The following is a 16,876-nucleotide window of genomic DNA, read 5'->3' on the forward strand; positions in this document are numbered from 1 at the left end:
GCCTCCTTCCGAGAGTTTCAGAGGCGGTAATACAGGCGATTTGGGACTCTCAAAGAAGACCTCAGCCTGCTCGAGGCCTTTATAAAGGACCTCCTACACCAGGGGTCTTTAAACTGTGGGGCGCGACCCCCAGGGGGGCCGTGGAGCGATGCAAAGGGGGACGCGCCTTCACAGTCATACTTCTTCCCAGGCCCAAGAGTTTCAGCCCCCCTCCTCCCTCGTCGTGTCTCCCGGCCTGGCTGCTGCTGCAGTGAAACTCAAGCTGCTGGGGGCTCGGCTGGGCAGTGTCTGGAGTCATCTCCAACACGCCCGAGTTTTTCACCGGTCTGTAAAGACCATTTGCATTTTTACATGCCGTTGTAAACTGATTACAGAGACTTAGTTTTTTCCTGGTTTCAGTACCCCCTGGGCCCCCACTGTGCCTGTACCTTACATTTGTATTTTACAATTACTGCTGTAGTGTGAAAATGTATTTAATGAAAAGGAATTTAAAGTAGGGTTTGCCAAAAGAAAAATGCCTGCCTGTTTTGTTTAAAGAGCCTGCAAAGATCTCCTCTTGACACTAAATAGACTTTTAAATACAAAAGTATCTATGCATTAGTTATGTGACTTTTCTGTCTTTTTTCTCTTTGTCAGTCAGGGATCATTGAGGCAGCCCTAGAACACAATTAAAAGTGCTTTCCATTTATATTTGTTGTTCGAAGTATGCACAGATAAGTGCTTAAAATACAGCTTTAGGTGTCTGCTTATTTTTGTACCGACTGGGCCATCAAAATAATCTGCTGGAAACCCTAACCATAGGACTGTAAGTTTGTTGCAGGATCAGCACAGTATTTTTTTCCTCCACCCTTGATCTCCGATTAATGCCGCAGTAGTTTAACTTAGATCTTACACCCTATGCCGCCGTCAAGAACATGCTGAGTTACTTCAAGTGTATGGAAATGCACCCTGCATTCAGACAACTCGCTCCTCATTCTTGCCCTTCATTTTCACGCTCACCGTGCACTCACACTGATCACCATGAACTCACACCATTCACCCTGCACTCACAGTAATCACAATGCACTCACACTGATCATGCACTCACACCATTCACCTGCTCATCCTGCACTCACAGTGATCACTCTGCACTCACAATGCACTTGCGCTGTTCACCTCAAACCTCACCCTGCAGTCACACGAGTACACTACTCATCCTGCACTCATGTGACACTTCACTCACCTGACACCCTCACAGCTCAATAAGCAACTCACTCAAACAAGCCCATCAGTAATCATACATTTGTTCGTCCCATTCTAAACTTGCATCCGCACCCAAATTCATACGACACCTCACTCACCCTGCAGTCACTTCTCTTACCCTACTCTCGCACTGTTGCATCGCTAACTGTGCACTCACATGGGCACTCTTGTCACCCATACAGTGTGCAGAGGGTTAATGTGCCTGCTACAAAGAACGTGTACAATGCAGATCACAGAACTGAGTGTGAGTAAACTATGAGTAGTGCTATAAAAAAATTCAATGTTTGTCAGAAAGGTGCTATAGAGAGATGAGGTGCATTGTTAAAGTGAGAGGTTGAATGGGGAGAGTTCAGATGCTGTAATAAGGGGTGAAAGAAAATGGCCTGCAAAGTGAGAGGAGGATTCGGGGTTAGGAGAGGAGAGAGGGATGGAAGGGAGGGGGTGAGAGGAAAGCTGCATGGGTAAACTGCTTAACTCTGCACAAAACCGCCAGGTTTTTAAGGGACCCCTGCCTCTCCTGGCCAGGGCCAGTTGATCTTCTAATGTGGCAGCACGTATTCCTGCGGAGTGGAAGTCCCTTCTCAAAGGTTGACTAGAAATCTTTCTGATGTTAATTGCTGTATTTTGGTTATAAACAGATACTGATGGGGTGAAATCTTTCTTCAGTGTAACTTAGTGTAAAAAATTTCAAAATAATGAAGCAATGCTATCCCAAAATACGCTGCATCACATAACATCACTTACATTTTCTTCCCACACAATTTAGTCAAGCCTGTCGCGTAATTTGGTCCTCACTTGCCTCATAATTCAAGTAGCCCTGCCTACAGGTTTAGAAATTTTTGTCAGGAGGGGGTCCTTACGCCTCACAATGTTGACAGGGGGGGGTCTCGGCATCCAAAAGTTTGAAGACCTCTGTCCTACACAAAGCTAATACCAAGAGGGGTGAGGTGTGCTCCGAGTCCCCACAGCAGGTCTCTGCTAGAGCTGCGGCCCCAGCTGCAGACTATGTCAGGCCAGACGAACGGGTCCCCGGCAACTTCCTGAAGCAGCTTTTTTGGCACTTTTCACAATGATTTTGCTGCCCTGCGGCAGGAGGTCACCACAGACATTAGAACCATTAAACATTACCTTTCAGAGCTGGGTGACAGGGTGGACTCCCTGGAAATAGCCGGAGACCGTCGTGATTAGGAGCTCCATGAGCATGAGCTGTTGGAGCTGAGGGACAGTAACGAGGAGCTGTGCTACCACTTGGAAAACAGGTCAAAACCTTCCAACATCCGTCTCGGAGGGGTTCCTCTTCAGTTGGACCCAGGGAGGCAGGTGGACTTGGTGCTGCAGCTCTTTCGGCAGGTGGCACCTGCATTAGGGCTCAAGGACATACCTCTAGACCGTATGCACAGAGCCAGGCGCCCATCAGCTAGGCCGGGTTGACCACAGGACATTCTTATCTATCTACACTCCTACAAACAGAAGGAGATAATCATGGTGGTGATCTCTCTCCACTTACCCTCCAGAGACAGAACGTTTTGTGATCGGCCACAACATTCCTGAGGTATAAAGGAATTTGCTATAAGTGGGGACACCCCTTTTGACTGAACTTTGCATGGAACCATGAAACCCACATGGTTCGCACGTCGGAAGAGGCGCAATTGGTGCTAGTCTTCGACTCTGCCCCTGATAGGAGAAAGACCCCACACAGCAAAAATCTGCAATACAGCTGGGGAGCAGACTGAGATGCCAGCATCGCTATGGGAAGGACATATTACTGAAGCCCTTGGATGCCGAAAGCCTCAAGGAGAGGGAGGCTCTCTTGCGCCAGCTCTGGCAACGTGAGGATAAGTCAGATGCTGTGGGTTCATAGTTCTCTGCAGGGCTGGCCCGGTACTACATGTCTCTGCCCCACCTAAGTGGCAGCTGGGAGGCTCTGTTTGCGGTAGCCTTGCCTGGCGGGGCACCCTTTTACTTCTTCCTTCCTGGGACATGGAGATGGCTGGATGTGTGGCAGACGGGCCCTCCTTGATTGGTGATACTCTCTCCCAGATTTGGGAATTTTTAAGTGATGTTGATGTACCTGTTATTGTTACACCTCTCTGGGTTTTCAATTCTCCCTCCGCCTGCCCACTGGGAGGATGCCCACCACCTATCTCTGGGGTTTGACTGTGTGCCACCCTTCCAGCTCTTTATTGCCCTCTACGGAAGAGACCTTGATGTGCCTTCCTAGAGTTACACCAAGTGATCCGGAACACACCACCTCCCCTCTGTGGGGACGCCCCCTTTTGTTGTGAATGTGTGCCTCTCTGGGTTGGGGTGCTTTTTTGGCCCCTTCAGGTCTGCCTGGCCTAGTTCTGGATTGAAGCTGCAAAGGATATCTAATGCTTCATTTACAACACACCCCTGGGACTGCCCTCATGCTATAGATTTGGAGGGCCCGGCCTTTTCTTCTTAATCGACAGCCCCTTTCTTTTTGTGTCAACATGCCTTTCATGCTGTTTGCATCTGCTCTCTGCTTTAGGGACAGCTGGTGTCCCACCCTCTAATCAACTACAAGTTATTGCACACCTGCACAATAGACCTGTAAAGATATTAAGCCTCAATGTCCTTGGCTGCGGATGCAGTTGAGATAGGAATGGCGGCAATGTCAGATCACACCCCCATCACCCTCTCCTTGAGACTGCCTGGGGGTCCGCCCTCTCACAGGTTGTGGCGTCTGAATCACAGACTGATCACATACAACTCCAATGTGGTGGAAGTATGGTGGTCCATACAGGATTTCCTGGACTCCAACTTTGATGAATCTATGCCGGTAGCGCTGCTGTGGGACACATTAAAGCCTGTACTAAAGGGACAGGTTATCGCTATTGCAGCTAGGCTCAATAGGGACAGGAAGGTTAAGATGGAGCGACCACAGGACGTGGTCAGGGAAATGGAGGGGGTCCACCTACGCACGGGTTCCATTCAAGCTAGGCGCCAGGTCACTATGGCCCAAAAGCAGCTGAAGGCACTGCATGTAGACAGGGTGGAATGTGCCCTCTTGCGTATAAGGCAGAGGTATTACGAGGGAGGCAACAAGGCTGGTAGATTGCTTGCCCACAGACTCCAGGCCCAGGCGGTTTAACGACGGGTTCTGAAACTTGAGGGTCTGGATGGGGAAGGGCTGCAAACCGATGACCTTATAGCTGGTGAATTTGAGCGGTTTTATTCAGCACTTTACAACCCAGAGACATTTGATGAAGCGGCAGCAGTTGGTTATATTGCGCAGACTCTGGTGACCCCGCTCTCAGATGTTGAAACAGCTAAATTGGGACAAGGTATAAGTAGAGAGACACCTTTCCACGCTGACATTACCCTTGACCCCATTCATCGGCCAACCGGAATTCCCCCCGGCATTGAAGGGAGGTGGCTATATTAAGTGGCAGGAACCCAACTGAAAGAGACTGAGGGACCTCTTTGATGCAGAGGGAGTAATAGACTTTTTCCCAGCTTCAGGCTGGGTATGAATTACCTCAGGACGCTTACTGGCAATACATTGCCCTAGGACATTGGGTCACACAACCCCATGTACACCCACATAATAGCCATACACTGACCGATTTTGAAAAATGGTTTGTCACTCGCCACTCTGACAGACGCTTACTCTCTGACATAGATTCCTTCCTCACTACACCTAATCACTGTTTGCAGCATAGGTGGGAGTCTGAATGAGAGCGTGAATTCTCCGTTAAAGAATGGCAGGACATCATCCACAGAGCCAGGGCCTCCTCATGCAGTATAGATGGCAAAGAAATGTTCCTTCAAATTGGCCGTTATTGGTACTACACTCCAAGACCGGGGGAGATCCACGGTGCTGTCGTCGGACTGGACAGGAGGGCACTCTTAATGCATTTGCTGGGGCACTGCCCAAGGATCAAGCAATTCTGGGAGGCTGTACTGTCCTCTTAGATCCTGCAGAGGAAGAGCCAATACCTTGGCTTTAGGGCGGCCAAGCAGACCCTTTTATACCTTTGGGGCACTGATCAGATTTTGACCCGGCTGGATTGGTTACATAAATTGTGGGAACTTGTGCGTATGGAGAAGCTGACACCAGTGTTACACACACATTACCATGCTTTGACAGAAGATGGGCTCCTCCATCAGATTCCTAGAGACAGAGTTAGCCGAATTGTCATGTCCAATATACTTGCGTGCGCTTCAACTCACCCAGGTATTTCAAACAGAGGCGTAATCCATCCAACATTGGCACCTATGGCACTGCTGCAAGAATAACAGCTTTCCGAGGGTGACTTTTAGTTTCGTCTGTCGAGTGCCCTTCTTCTCTTTCCTATTTTTCTATCACTTTTTTCTACTTCATTCTCATTCTGTTCTCCCTTCCATTTTTATAATGGTTATTATCCCCTACTGGCCTATGGATGCAGGTGACGGCTGTTCTCTTCACATCAAAAAAAAGATTAAATTAAAAAAAATCAAGCTAACTAGTTCTGAGAAATATAGTGCAGGATTTTACCCATTTAAGTTGGGTGGCCTACAACTGCTACCAAAGGTTTGTGAATTATTTGTATTCAGATTTGTACACCGCATGGCTACCCAATCAAGGGTTTCCCATTGTTACATCACAGTAAAGGTACCCAGAGACACAACAGGGGCGACTACTAATGTCAAAGTTTAACAAGCATTTGCAATAGAGGTCTCAAATTTGCGAGATTTTTAGCTGTTGGCATTGTAAATGACAATGCCTTTTATTTATGTGTTAAAAAAACCCGCAATAATAAAAGGAATTGTCATTTACAATACCAATAGTTACAAGTTTTGAAAATGCTAGCCCTATTGCATTGCAAATGTTTGTTAATACAAGAAAACCAGATTTACAAAAAAAGATATAGTACATTTACACCTCTAGATGTACACTCAAGCACCAGTGCCAGTGTATGAAATCTGTAACTTACAATCATTCTCACGAGTACACCTGGAAAGTTTAGACTGTCGCAGCTTTCATCCCTAACTACTTGAAATATTTTGCTATTTTCCAAATCCGAAGTTGTACGCAAAGTACAAATGCAGGGGAAATTTATGCCAATGTGCAAATGCATGCCTTTTCTCATTATTGTTTTTCTCTATGGGGTAAGTATTTCCCCCACGGAGAAACCCCACTCCTGCACCCCATAGAAAAAGTTTGCAGTAATTTATCAGACACTACCGAGTGGCCAACTACTCTGCATGTCCCACGTTAGAGCCAGCCCTGTGCAGCCGAGGAGCACTGTGGTTTTATTAGCCCACGATTCGTCCTTTCTCACCCGCTCTCTCGCCACACCACGTTATTCCAGCAAAATCATAAGCTGGAACTCTGCAGCAAGTTTATGGCTTAACTATGCAAATTTCTAGGAATGGCTTTTTTTCTCAGTTCCCTCTTCGGGTAGAGGTGAAATGTGTGGGGGCAGTTACTATTAAAGTGAAAGAGTGCATAGAGTACTCCATACACAAGAAGGGTCTGCCATTGGCCCACGAGTGCTGTATGGACATTCTGCAAATACAAGAAGCAGCTCCCATTGTCTCACATTATTCATTAACCCCTTGAATGCGGCTGGAATTCCCCAGTGGTGCGGACAAATTCCATGCGTGCGTGGTTCGGATAGCCGGGGGGCGTCCGACGCACACGACCACCGTGATGTCGGACGGCCGAGGGCTGTCCGACGCATGGAAAGGGTTAAAGAAAATCGTGCTCACCGACGCATGACGCAGAGCGTGTAACAACACAAGTAAAAAGTCCAGTCATTATGGGAGGTTACAAATGCAGACAAGGCGGTACCAGGGAGGTAATACCAAGCCTATTCACGAATGAAAAGCAACGATTTTGCAATGACAGTAACCAGAGACAATTGAAAAGATGGGCGGGAAATGGGCAGAGCTTCAATGCCATACCTCAATACTGCATGCCTCACAGCGCATGCGCTGCCCAGGCTCGACCTAACAACCAGGTTTCAAGCTTCCTGCAGAAGACAAAGTGAGCAGCAGGCTCTCAAGTCAAGAGGGAAGAGTTCCTCAACTTTGGGCCTAAAAAGAAAAGGGTTCGGCCTCCTTATCTGGATCTCCTAACTTTAGGAACTACAGCGTTATCTAAATTACTTGAATGCAGAGCCAGCTAGGTGTGTATGGCGACACCAAAGATCTGAGGTAGGAGGGGCTGTAGTTTGAAAGACATAGTACAGTGCCTTGAATTGAATGCAACGTTCAATGGGGAGCCAGTTGCAGTAGGCGCAGCAGTGTGGCAGTGGAATGGTACTTGGGGGGGGGGGGATGCAGGAGTCTTGCAGCTGCAATCTGCACTATCTGGAGCTGCCTGAGAAAGTACTTTGTGACCCCTAGATAAAGAAAGTTTCCGTAGTCAAGCCTTGGGATGTCAAAGGCCTGGATGACTGTTCGCTGGTCTGCGAACGGGAGACATCGTAGAATTTGTTTGAGGCATCTCAAGATTCCGAAGCAGGAGGCAGCCACTTGGTGATTTGGTGACTCATGGATAGATTCTCTGCCAGACCGACTCCTAAATTCTTGATTATTGGAACAGGGGTGGGTAAAGTACCCATCACTGCAAGGCCACAGACGTGGGTCACACAGGTGGGGAAGGCTGCCCAGCAATACGACCTCAGTCTTTCCTCCATTTAACTTTAAGGAGTTCGTTTTCATCCAGGAGCAGACTTGTATGAGGCAGTTATTCAATGTCTCCTCGCTGTTGTTCTAAGATGAGAAGGAGATTGGAGTATCATCAGCATGCAGGAGGAGGGTGAGACCATACTTTACTACAATGTCCGCTAGTGGCATTATATACAAGTTAAAGAGGGTTGGGCTCAGAATGGACCCCTGGGGGCCCCCAAAAGGTAGAGTATGCAGCTTAAAGCAATGCTGATGGGTGTGGACTTGGAAGACATGATCCCAGAGGAAGGAGGTCAGCCAGGACAGAGCTGTGTCCTGCACCCCAACAGCCTCTAACTTGTAGAAAAGCAGATTTTCTCTAGTTATCATCAATCACTGCTTGGCGTTAGTCGCCTCTAATCCACTCGATTATTAGCTAATCAAATAAAGAGGCAGGCGCGGAAACGATGAACAGGTTTATTTCTCCGGAGGAAAACACGTCAATTCGGACAAACTAAATGTCTTCTCGAGGTACTCTTACTGTACCTCTGTGGCATAGCCTTTTATACACAACTTCGACTCTTTATTGCAGGGTAAGACATTCCTGACAGTAGTTTATTACATCCTTGGAATCCCCGCTTCCAACTTGTTTCCACACATACCCACCAGATAATGTCCCCACCCTGGTCTCAGCAGGTGATTGTTATCGCGCAGCTGGGCATTCCGGCAGGGTCTGAAGTATGCGGAATCAGTCAGATCTAAGAGGGTTGTGTCATTGATTAATTCCGACCCCTTTGATGGGGAACGAGTTCCTACTGTACGGGGGTAATTAACTGCATCCGCAGGGGCTGGTTATTGCCTGGGACAGGATCGAACAGCCAGGTGCAGGGGAGGAGGTTTTCGATAGGCCTGTTCGTGCGAGGGGGATGAAAGGGCATGGGCGTTAGGCACGGGAAGTGGCTCCGGGGCTGGGTCGCGCTGAGGATGCTTTTATGACTCTAGCATGTGTGCTTGGGGGTTGGCAGAGCGCGGGGGATGACTGCGAAGTCAGGGTGACGCGCTGGTGATCGACAACGCACGAAATGGCTGCGGTATCTAAAATGGGTGCCACTTACGTGCATATGATGGCTCTTGTTAGGTAAGATGGTGCCGGCGATGTTCACATCTGTCGATTATATTTTTAACAAACTTATGGAGTAGTGTGTTGTGGTTCACCTTCCAACAGAATCAGTGCAGCGGTGCCACCATTGTCTAGTTGTTGCCTTAGACATTTAGTTACTGCTAGTAGAGCTGACTCCGTACTATGGCCGGCTCTAAAACCCAATTGTGAAGGGGGAAGCAGGCCATTATGTTCTGTATACATTGTAAGTTGTTTGTTCACATGCTTTTCTAGGGCTTTAGATAGGGTAGACAAGAGGGATATCTGTCTATAACAAGACCAAATAAATGGGTCTAGAATAATTTTTTGAGTAAGGGCATGACCATTGCATGTTTCCATGCCCTTTGGGACGATACCTTTGAGAAAGCGAGGCATTTAGAAGCTGTGTAAGCAAATCCATCGAGAATGGTTCAAGTTTGCCAAACACCAAAGGAGGGCAAGGGTCAAGAGGTGAACCTGACAATTGAAGTGAGGAGGGATTTGAATCCGGGGGGTGGGGGGCAGGAGCTGAAATGAGCTCAATGAGCAGGACCTGACAGGATGACAGTGTTGAGAGTTATGATCGAATATGGGGGAAGGAGTAACATGAATGTCTGCAGTTATAATCTGATGTAGGGGAGAAAGTGGCTTGAATGTCTACAACTTTTTTTCCGAGAAAAAAGTGGCTAGTTCGTCACACTGGAACTGTGAGAGAGGGACAACCGGGGCTGTGTCTGCAGAGTCAGATAGTGTTTCAACAACTCGAAAGAGCGTTTTCGGACAGTTTTGGGATGTGTTGATTTTATCAGAGACAAAAAAAGGTGGCTCTAGCTGTGTGGTAGGTTTGGTAGAAATCTTTTAAGGCCACCTTATACCCTGCTTTGTCATCTGCGCTATTGGATTTTTGTCAAGTTCTCAAGAAATTTGCAGAACTTTTTTGTGTGGTACCACTGAACAAGGGGGCCGGTGGGAGGTTTCTCTGTTGCTTTTGGTCATTACTGGGATTATAGAGTCAAGAACAGATTCAATCCACCTATCAATGAATCAGATTTGTTCATCTAGAAATCATCCCTATATTTAAAAAGGGTGATAAAACCCAGGCAAAAAATTATAGACCCATTAGTTTAATTGACACTGCGCAGAAAATAATGGGTCGATTAGTCCAGAGCAAGCTACAGCAGTGGATTGAAGATCAAAATATATTGTCGCCATATCAAGCGGGTTTTCGCCCCTTGACTAGTAGTGTTGACCAAGTGTTTTACTTCTTAGCCATTTATTGGAGAAATGTCACGCTGCGAAATGGCACATTGTATGCAGTTTTTGTGGACTTAAAAGCCGCATTTGATCTGGTCCCGAGAGAAAAACTATGGGAAACCCTAGCTGATGTGGGAATAAGCCATGAACTCCTTACCTTGCTGGTGCGCCTCCAAGAAGACAATTTTGCAAAAATAAGGTAGGGGGAAGTGACGGCCCCTTTCCCAGTGGAACGAGGGGTGAGGCAAGGGTGTGTCCTGGCCCCAACGCTTTTTTCAATCTATATAAATGGAATTGTAGAGTATTTGAAAAAATCCCCAAATGATGCTCCAATTATAGCAGGTGTACACGTCCCCGTACTAATGTTCGCGGACGACACGCTTTTACTATCGCGTACGCCTAGTGGACTGCAGAAAGCGGTTGACGCCTTTGGGGATTTTTGTGATAGCCGGGGTCTGGAACTAAACACCAGCAAAACCAAATTCATGTGCCTGGGTTCACATTCAGCTTTCAAGGTGGTGATAAAATACAAGGGTGACCCACTGGAAAAAGTAGATGCCTTTTCCTATTTAGGAATTATCCTACAACATGATATGAAATGGAAATCACACATTAACATGGCATCCTTAAAATTTAGTCAGCTAGCAGGCGCAGTCACCATCAAACATAACACATCTCTGACAAGACCTATAAATTGTGCACTCGAAGTTTATAGTATGAAGGTATTGAGTGCATGCTTATATGGGTCTGAGCTCTGGGGCTTTTCAAACTTAGGAGACTTGGGGCGGGCGGAAAATAAATTTCTGCGAGGGCTTATTAGGGCCCCACAAAGTACACCCATAATCCCACTAAAGATGGACCTAGGTAGGAAAAATATCGAAGATATTGCCGCCTACGTCCTGTGCTGTATTGGAGGCGTTTAATGGTAACCCCAGAGTTAAGCCATTATGTATCAGCTCTTTATGATGTTGTGAATTGTGACCGTTTTCATTGCAATACATGGCTAAAGGAACTTCGGGGTACATTGGTGAAGCTGGGCCTTGACCACTTGTGGGGTAATAAGGATGTTGCCTCATTCCCATCGAAAAAGCAACTGAAGGATATCTATTGGGAGTCGGTACATGTATCAGTGTATCGTAAAGGCTTGCAATCAACCCTGTCATCATGCTTCTTGGACAGTAAACAACTTCCACTTTATGAAAAATATTGGGATGTAATTGAACGTCCATTTGACAGGAAACTATACTTCCAATTCCGTGTGGGAACACTCCCAGTGAACGCTTTTAGACAACACTGGTCCTCATCGCAGGACGCTTACTGCAACCATTGTAAAAATCAAATCGAAGACATTGCGCACCTGCTTTTTTCCTGCCCCTTGTATATCATTCCCCGTCGAAGGTGGCTAAAACCAGTCTGCAAAAATATGGGTACTCGCTGTTGTTCACAAGCCCTAAGAATTTTAGTATCTGATTGCTCAACACCATTAGTAATAGGCGTAGCAAAATTCTTGGCCTGGGCCTGGGTAATAAGATCACGCACTTTAAAGTCTACCGGTTAATATGAACTATGAACTGCCTGTCTAAACTTGCTCGTTTTTAAATTTATCTTAATGAATTTTTAAAATGTATGTATACACTTCTTAGTATTTATCAGCATTCGACTTTTGTTGTTTAATATGTTTTTACTGAATTATTTTGCTGCTTAGTATTTATTGTATTATGGTTAGGAGGTTTGCTTTTATGACTAAAAGTCGAATAAAGCTTGAAATTTGATTTTGATTTGATTTGTTCATCTAGAAAAGTGGGTAAGGGTATTTGGCACAACCGTTGGAAGTGCTCAGACGACATGACCTAGAACATGTATATCATTACAAATTCCCTCGAAATTCCATAACCAAATATATTAAAAATATGTGTCTTGCTCATTTGGAAAAAAGCGATTATATATTCCCCAAAATAAACTCAGTTCAAAGGATATTATAGTCATAAACCAAGAGTTTGAAATGTGCTATACATGGCTAGAAATACATCTATAACACTACTTCCCAAGGCACTGATCATGAACTCCTACATTACATCTCAAGTGACAATGATGAAGCAGGCCATAACCTGAGTACGCAGTCCACGTGTATGTAGCACATCCAAGGTGTAACCAAAGTCTGTGCCTTTTAAGCCCAATGTTCCTATACAAAAAGCACTGATGACCATAAAGCCACCCCATGCATATAATATATGTGTGGCTTCGGGTCAGATATCAAGGAAGCTCAGCGAATGGGCAAAAACGCACTTATGAAGTTTTGGAAAAAACATGGAAACTGTATTTGCCTGCAATAAAAGCAAACAGATTAAGTACAAAAGTAGTTAAGACAGGAAGAGCGCTGTCTAGAAAAGGGTTAAGGCTACAGACCTTGAAGGATAGGCTTAGTATACAAGCCTGGTGAATCTCTAATGACATCAAATGAACACTCAGCATCTGCAATATACGCCTGTAAATTACACACAAAAAACTAACGCTGTCAAAAAGTGGTCACATTTGTGCAGATTTTATGGGCTCTTTTTAAATTCAAACGCCCTTTAAAATAACCAAAACCTGTAAAACGTTACTAGCTATAAGAACGTTAAATTGACAATATTTTTAAATTAGTCCGCTTTTTCACTCATCAACCATTGACAGTAATGGGGTGACCCTGTGTCCCTCAGAACTTGATACGACAATCCACATAAGGTTCAGTCGGATAAAGCAATTTCTTAGTATGCCTATACCCAATATGTTACAAGAAACACACTGAGAAAAGTATTTCGTAGTTCAAACTATTAATATACTATTCTTTTTGTATATGGTTGTCACATGCGTATTTCTTATCAACAAATAAACAAAAAAGGGGGATGACTTTTCGTGAGTAGGTGACAAAAGTGACAAGGTGATGTCATACATGAAATATTTAAGAAGCAACAAGAAAATACAAAATTGTAAAATATAAAAATCAACGAGTAACTGTCCTTTTACAATTTATATTTCAAGTATTCTCAAATACCCTAGTACAAATCCTTTTCCAATTTAGGGGTGAGGAAACTGTAGGACATGGGTTGGCGTAGAGCGTCGACGTTTCGACCCAAATGTGTGCGTTATTGAACCAACGTCACAGCGGGTCTTCTTTAGGACAGTAAAAAGGAGGATAGTCAAGTGCAGTGGTTTTGGTTTCCACATATTAAAGCTTTTAAACAGCAAATTGCAACAATTTTTGCGGAATCCACCATCCGGTTGGACTCTTTGCTCAGAGGACGCTTGTTTAGGTGGAGAGCCTCCCAAGGGAGACGACTCTGCGGTCGTGGTTTAGGTATTGATAGATTCCATCATCCAAATTGTAATCTGTATGTTAGGGTAGCCGAAAAAGCTCAGTATGCTAATCCTGAAGGGCTCTGTGTTAATTATTCAGATTCACCATCCGGTCGATATCTTTTCAACTATTCTTCAGTGAATGACACTGCATTGTCACAACTTTGGAAGCAGCGTCACTGCCCCAGTCTGACTTTCAAAGTAAAGCATAGATGAAGACATAACACAGACCTTAACAACTACAGTGTATAACAAATATTTTAAAATATCACTCATTAGTAATGACCCACTACATGGTGTCGCCTCTGGAGACCTCAGCTCCCTCCCCTCCCACCCATGACCTCCCCAAAATATAATATGGGTGCAGCAGTGAGAATATGCTGGGGAACAGAGGAGAGGAGCAGTAAGGACCAAATATTTACACTACCTACATGAACATAATTCAAATAAGAGCCTCGCAACTCCAAAATCTGCCTCGTATAGAGTGACCAGCATCATGTTCACTCACAATTTCAAGCAAAAATTAAACACTTAAAACAATGCTTGGGTTAATATCCCTACCTCTTGACCCATTTGGTTTTGGCAGCCATTAAGAAATGCTTCTGCAAGGATCTCAAGGGAAAAACAAGCATTTGCAATGCAATAGGTCTCGCATTGATGAGAGTTTAAGCTTTTAGCATTGTAAACGAAAATGCCTTTTATTTATGTGTTTTGAAAACCAACGTAAATAAAAGTCATTGTCATTTATAATGGCAATAGCTCAAACGCTTGCAAATGCAAGACCTCGCACGAAGCATATTGAAAGGCAGGGGGTGGGGGGAAATGCTGTGGTTGGGGAGGCCCCTGTGTTAAAGAGCGATTCTCATGACGAGCCGCGTGTAAAGATAGGGGGCGGCCACCATGAAAGTGCACCTGAATCTAGGAGAGATCTAATGCTGAAGAATTGTACATTAAGAAGGCGTTTTGAAATAGTACACAATGAAGTACATAAAAAAAGAACATTACATGAGTAGGGCCTTTAGCTAGCACTTACAGAGAACAAATTGGACTGATTAGGTATTACAATAATTTCAGGCAAAATTTGAGATCTATGACGACACTCAGTGCTAAGAATAGAATTAACACTTAAATTCAACCTGTTTTCTGGTCTCCGATAATCCAACCGGCTACTTCCACAGGTGAGACTGAACACTGGATGAAAGGCACACTCCAAACTGAAGAGCGCCCGCTCTGCAAATGAAATGAACATCATAAGGGTGGGACAGAAGGGCAATCTCTCACACTTTAACTATGACATTATGAACTTATTTTAAGACATCTGCATTTTCATCACTCCATCATCTTACATAATCAGCTCACGCTGTGGCATCTAAAGGTGGAGTATCATCTGCCATCACATCTGTCATCACCACAGTTGTTTTTATAAGACCACCAAATATTAAGTGGCAGAACTGATAAGAAAACTCCATTAAAAGAATTGATTAGTTTCGAGCCACACTAACTAGGTAACAAATTGGTTGTGAAAATGGGCTATGAAAATAGAGTGAAGACAAACTAATAAGCAACAAACTGTGTCCTAAACAATTAACTTTAAAACTGCAGATGCATAAAAAGTCTCAGGCTATATTTATTGGCTTCAGTCAAGGCAGACACCTATTAAAGTATCATGGATGTTTTGTCAACTTTAAAGGGACATAAAGCTAATGGGACATATAACTTGAAACTAGTGTACATTCACCAGCTTTGCACATAATTTCGTTGTTGTATAAGCTTTATTCGAGACAATTCTCATAAAAGCACATAAAATCAAGACAATTTACTCAAAATACATAATCACAGGATAAAAACTTCATTAAACACAGTGCAGCACATACAACATCACAGATAAAACAATTTATACCAATTACACAAAAATTATTAAAGGGAATCCCTGCTTACCTAATACCCCCCAGATACCGACGTCTTATCGCCCAAGCCCAACCCATGAATTTGGCTACCCCCGTCACTAGCGGATCCTGGTTTGTTGTGCGTAGGATTCTTAAGGCCACTGCACTATCGCGTGTCCCCAAATTTTTACATACCGGCGAGAGCCATTTTCTCCTCGGGTTTGCATAGGCTGGACATGCGAAGAGAAAATGGCCTAGGCTCTCCTCGGCATTTTCGCAAGCAGGACATAGATTGTTAGTGGGTCTGTGCCAGCCAGATGTTAATTTCTTAAGGGGGATAGATCCTGACCTTAACTGGAAGACAAGTTTCCTGTCCATCGGTACCGTAATGTTGGACCAGTAATTTTCTAGGACGGGAAAAATTTTGGTCTCCAGAAAACGACCAGACATGGAATCTGTCCTGGTGTTATTTAGCATCTTGCCTCCCACCCATTCCCAATATTGCTCTTTGAGGGCTTCTTTGCTTGGGAAGATTTCTCCCTCGGGGTTATTCCAGAGATTCGAAAACCCCAGATTTACCAACATGGTTTTCAGGTGTTTTAACCACTTTATCTTATGGAAGATATCTTCCTTGATTATCCACAGAAAGCCCTCCGCGTACTGTCTTATTTCTGGAGTCGTCCAAAGACGTCTCCAGTAAAGAACTGGTCGCAGTCGAGCTCTGTCGACAATCGTTCGTCTGCCTAACTCCAGGAACAATGGGATTAGGGGGGTGCTCTGTGGAAGTCCAGTAATCCCTCGCATGAACTTGTTCTCGGAATTCTGGAGAGCCACCAGACTATTCCAAGCCCAAAGTTCCGCGCCATATAGGGTGGCACCCAAAACCTTCGCATCATACACTGTCATTGCGGGTTTTATAGGTTTTGTTTTTGATTTACGGTGTTCCCCCCTTAGTGCACCTGAAAGCTGCTGGTGCTTCAGGACTACTTTGTTCACATGATGCGTCCAGCCAGTCCCCCCCGCGATCTGCACTCCCAGATACGTGAATTCATTAACTATGTCGAGCCTGCTGTTGTTTAGAGTTATTTTAGGATAGCTTCTACGTCCTGCAGAAAAGGCCATTAGTTTGGTTTTTCCAACGTTTACCTCTAGCCCGTGCTCCAGGCAAAAAGCATCAAAAATGCTCAATGCACGTTGCAGCCCCATGGGGGTCTTAGACAAAATAAGAGTGTCGTCAGCGAACATCAGGATCGGAACCCTGGTGTCCGCCAACGATGGGGCATCTACACTAGCCCTCAACATTCTCTCGACTATCCCGTTAATGAATAACGAGAAAAGTAGAGGGGCCATGGAACAGCCTTGCCTAACACCCCTTTCCACAGGGAAGTCCGATGTTATC

The 16,876-nt window shown here is 45.0% G+C and overlaps 1 protein-coding gene across 2 annotated transcripts in view; it reads right to left on the bottom strand.

The window, feature by feature from the left end:
- Window positions 1-16,876, bottom strand: part of TCF25 (TCF25 ribosome quality control complex subunit) — a 486,799-nt gene that overhangs the window by 229,028 nt on the left and 240,895 nt on the right. For both annotated transcript variants that reach the window (XM_086945785.1, XM_086945784.1), the window contains exon 9: window positions 14,728-14,821. In XM_086945785.1, the coding sequence (XP_086801911.1) occupies window positions 14,728-14,821 (94 nt within the window). The remainder of the gene's footprint in view (window positions 1-14,727; window positions 14,822-16,876) is intronic.

Source organism: Lissotriton vulgaris, chromosome 12 (genome assembly GCF_964263255.1).
Source record: "Lissotriton vulgaris chromosome 12, aLisVul1.2, whole genome shotgun sequence".
In the NCBI taxonomy this organism is placed as follows: Eukaryota; Metazoa; Chordata; class Amphibia; order Caudata; family Salamandridae; genus Lissotriton; species Lissotriton vulgaris.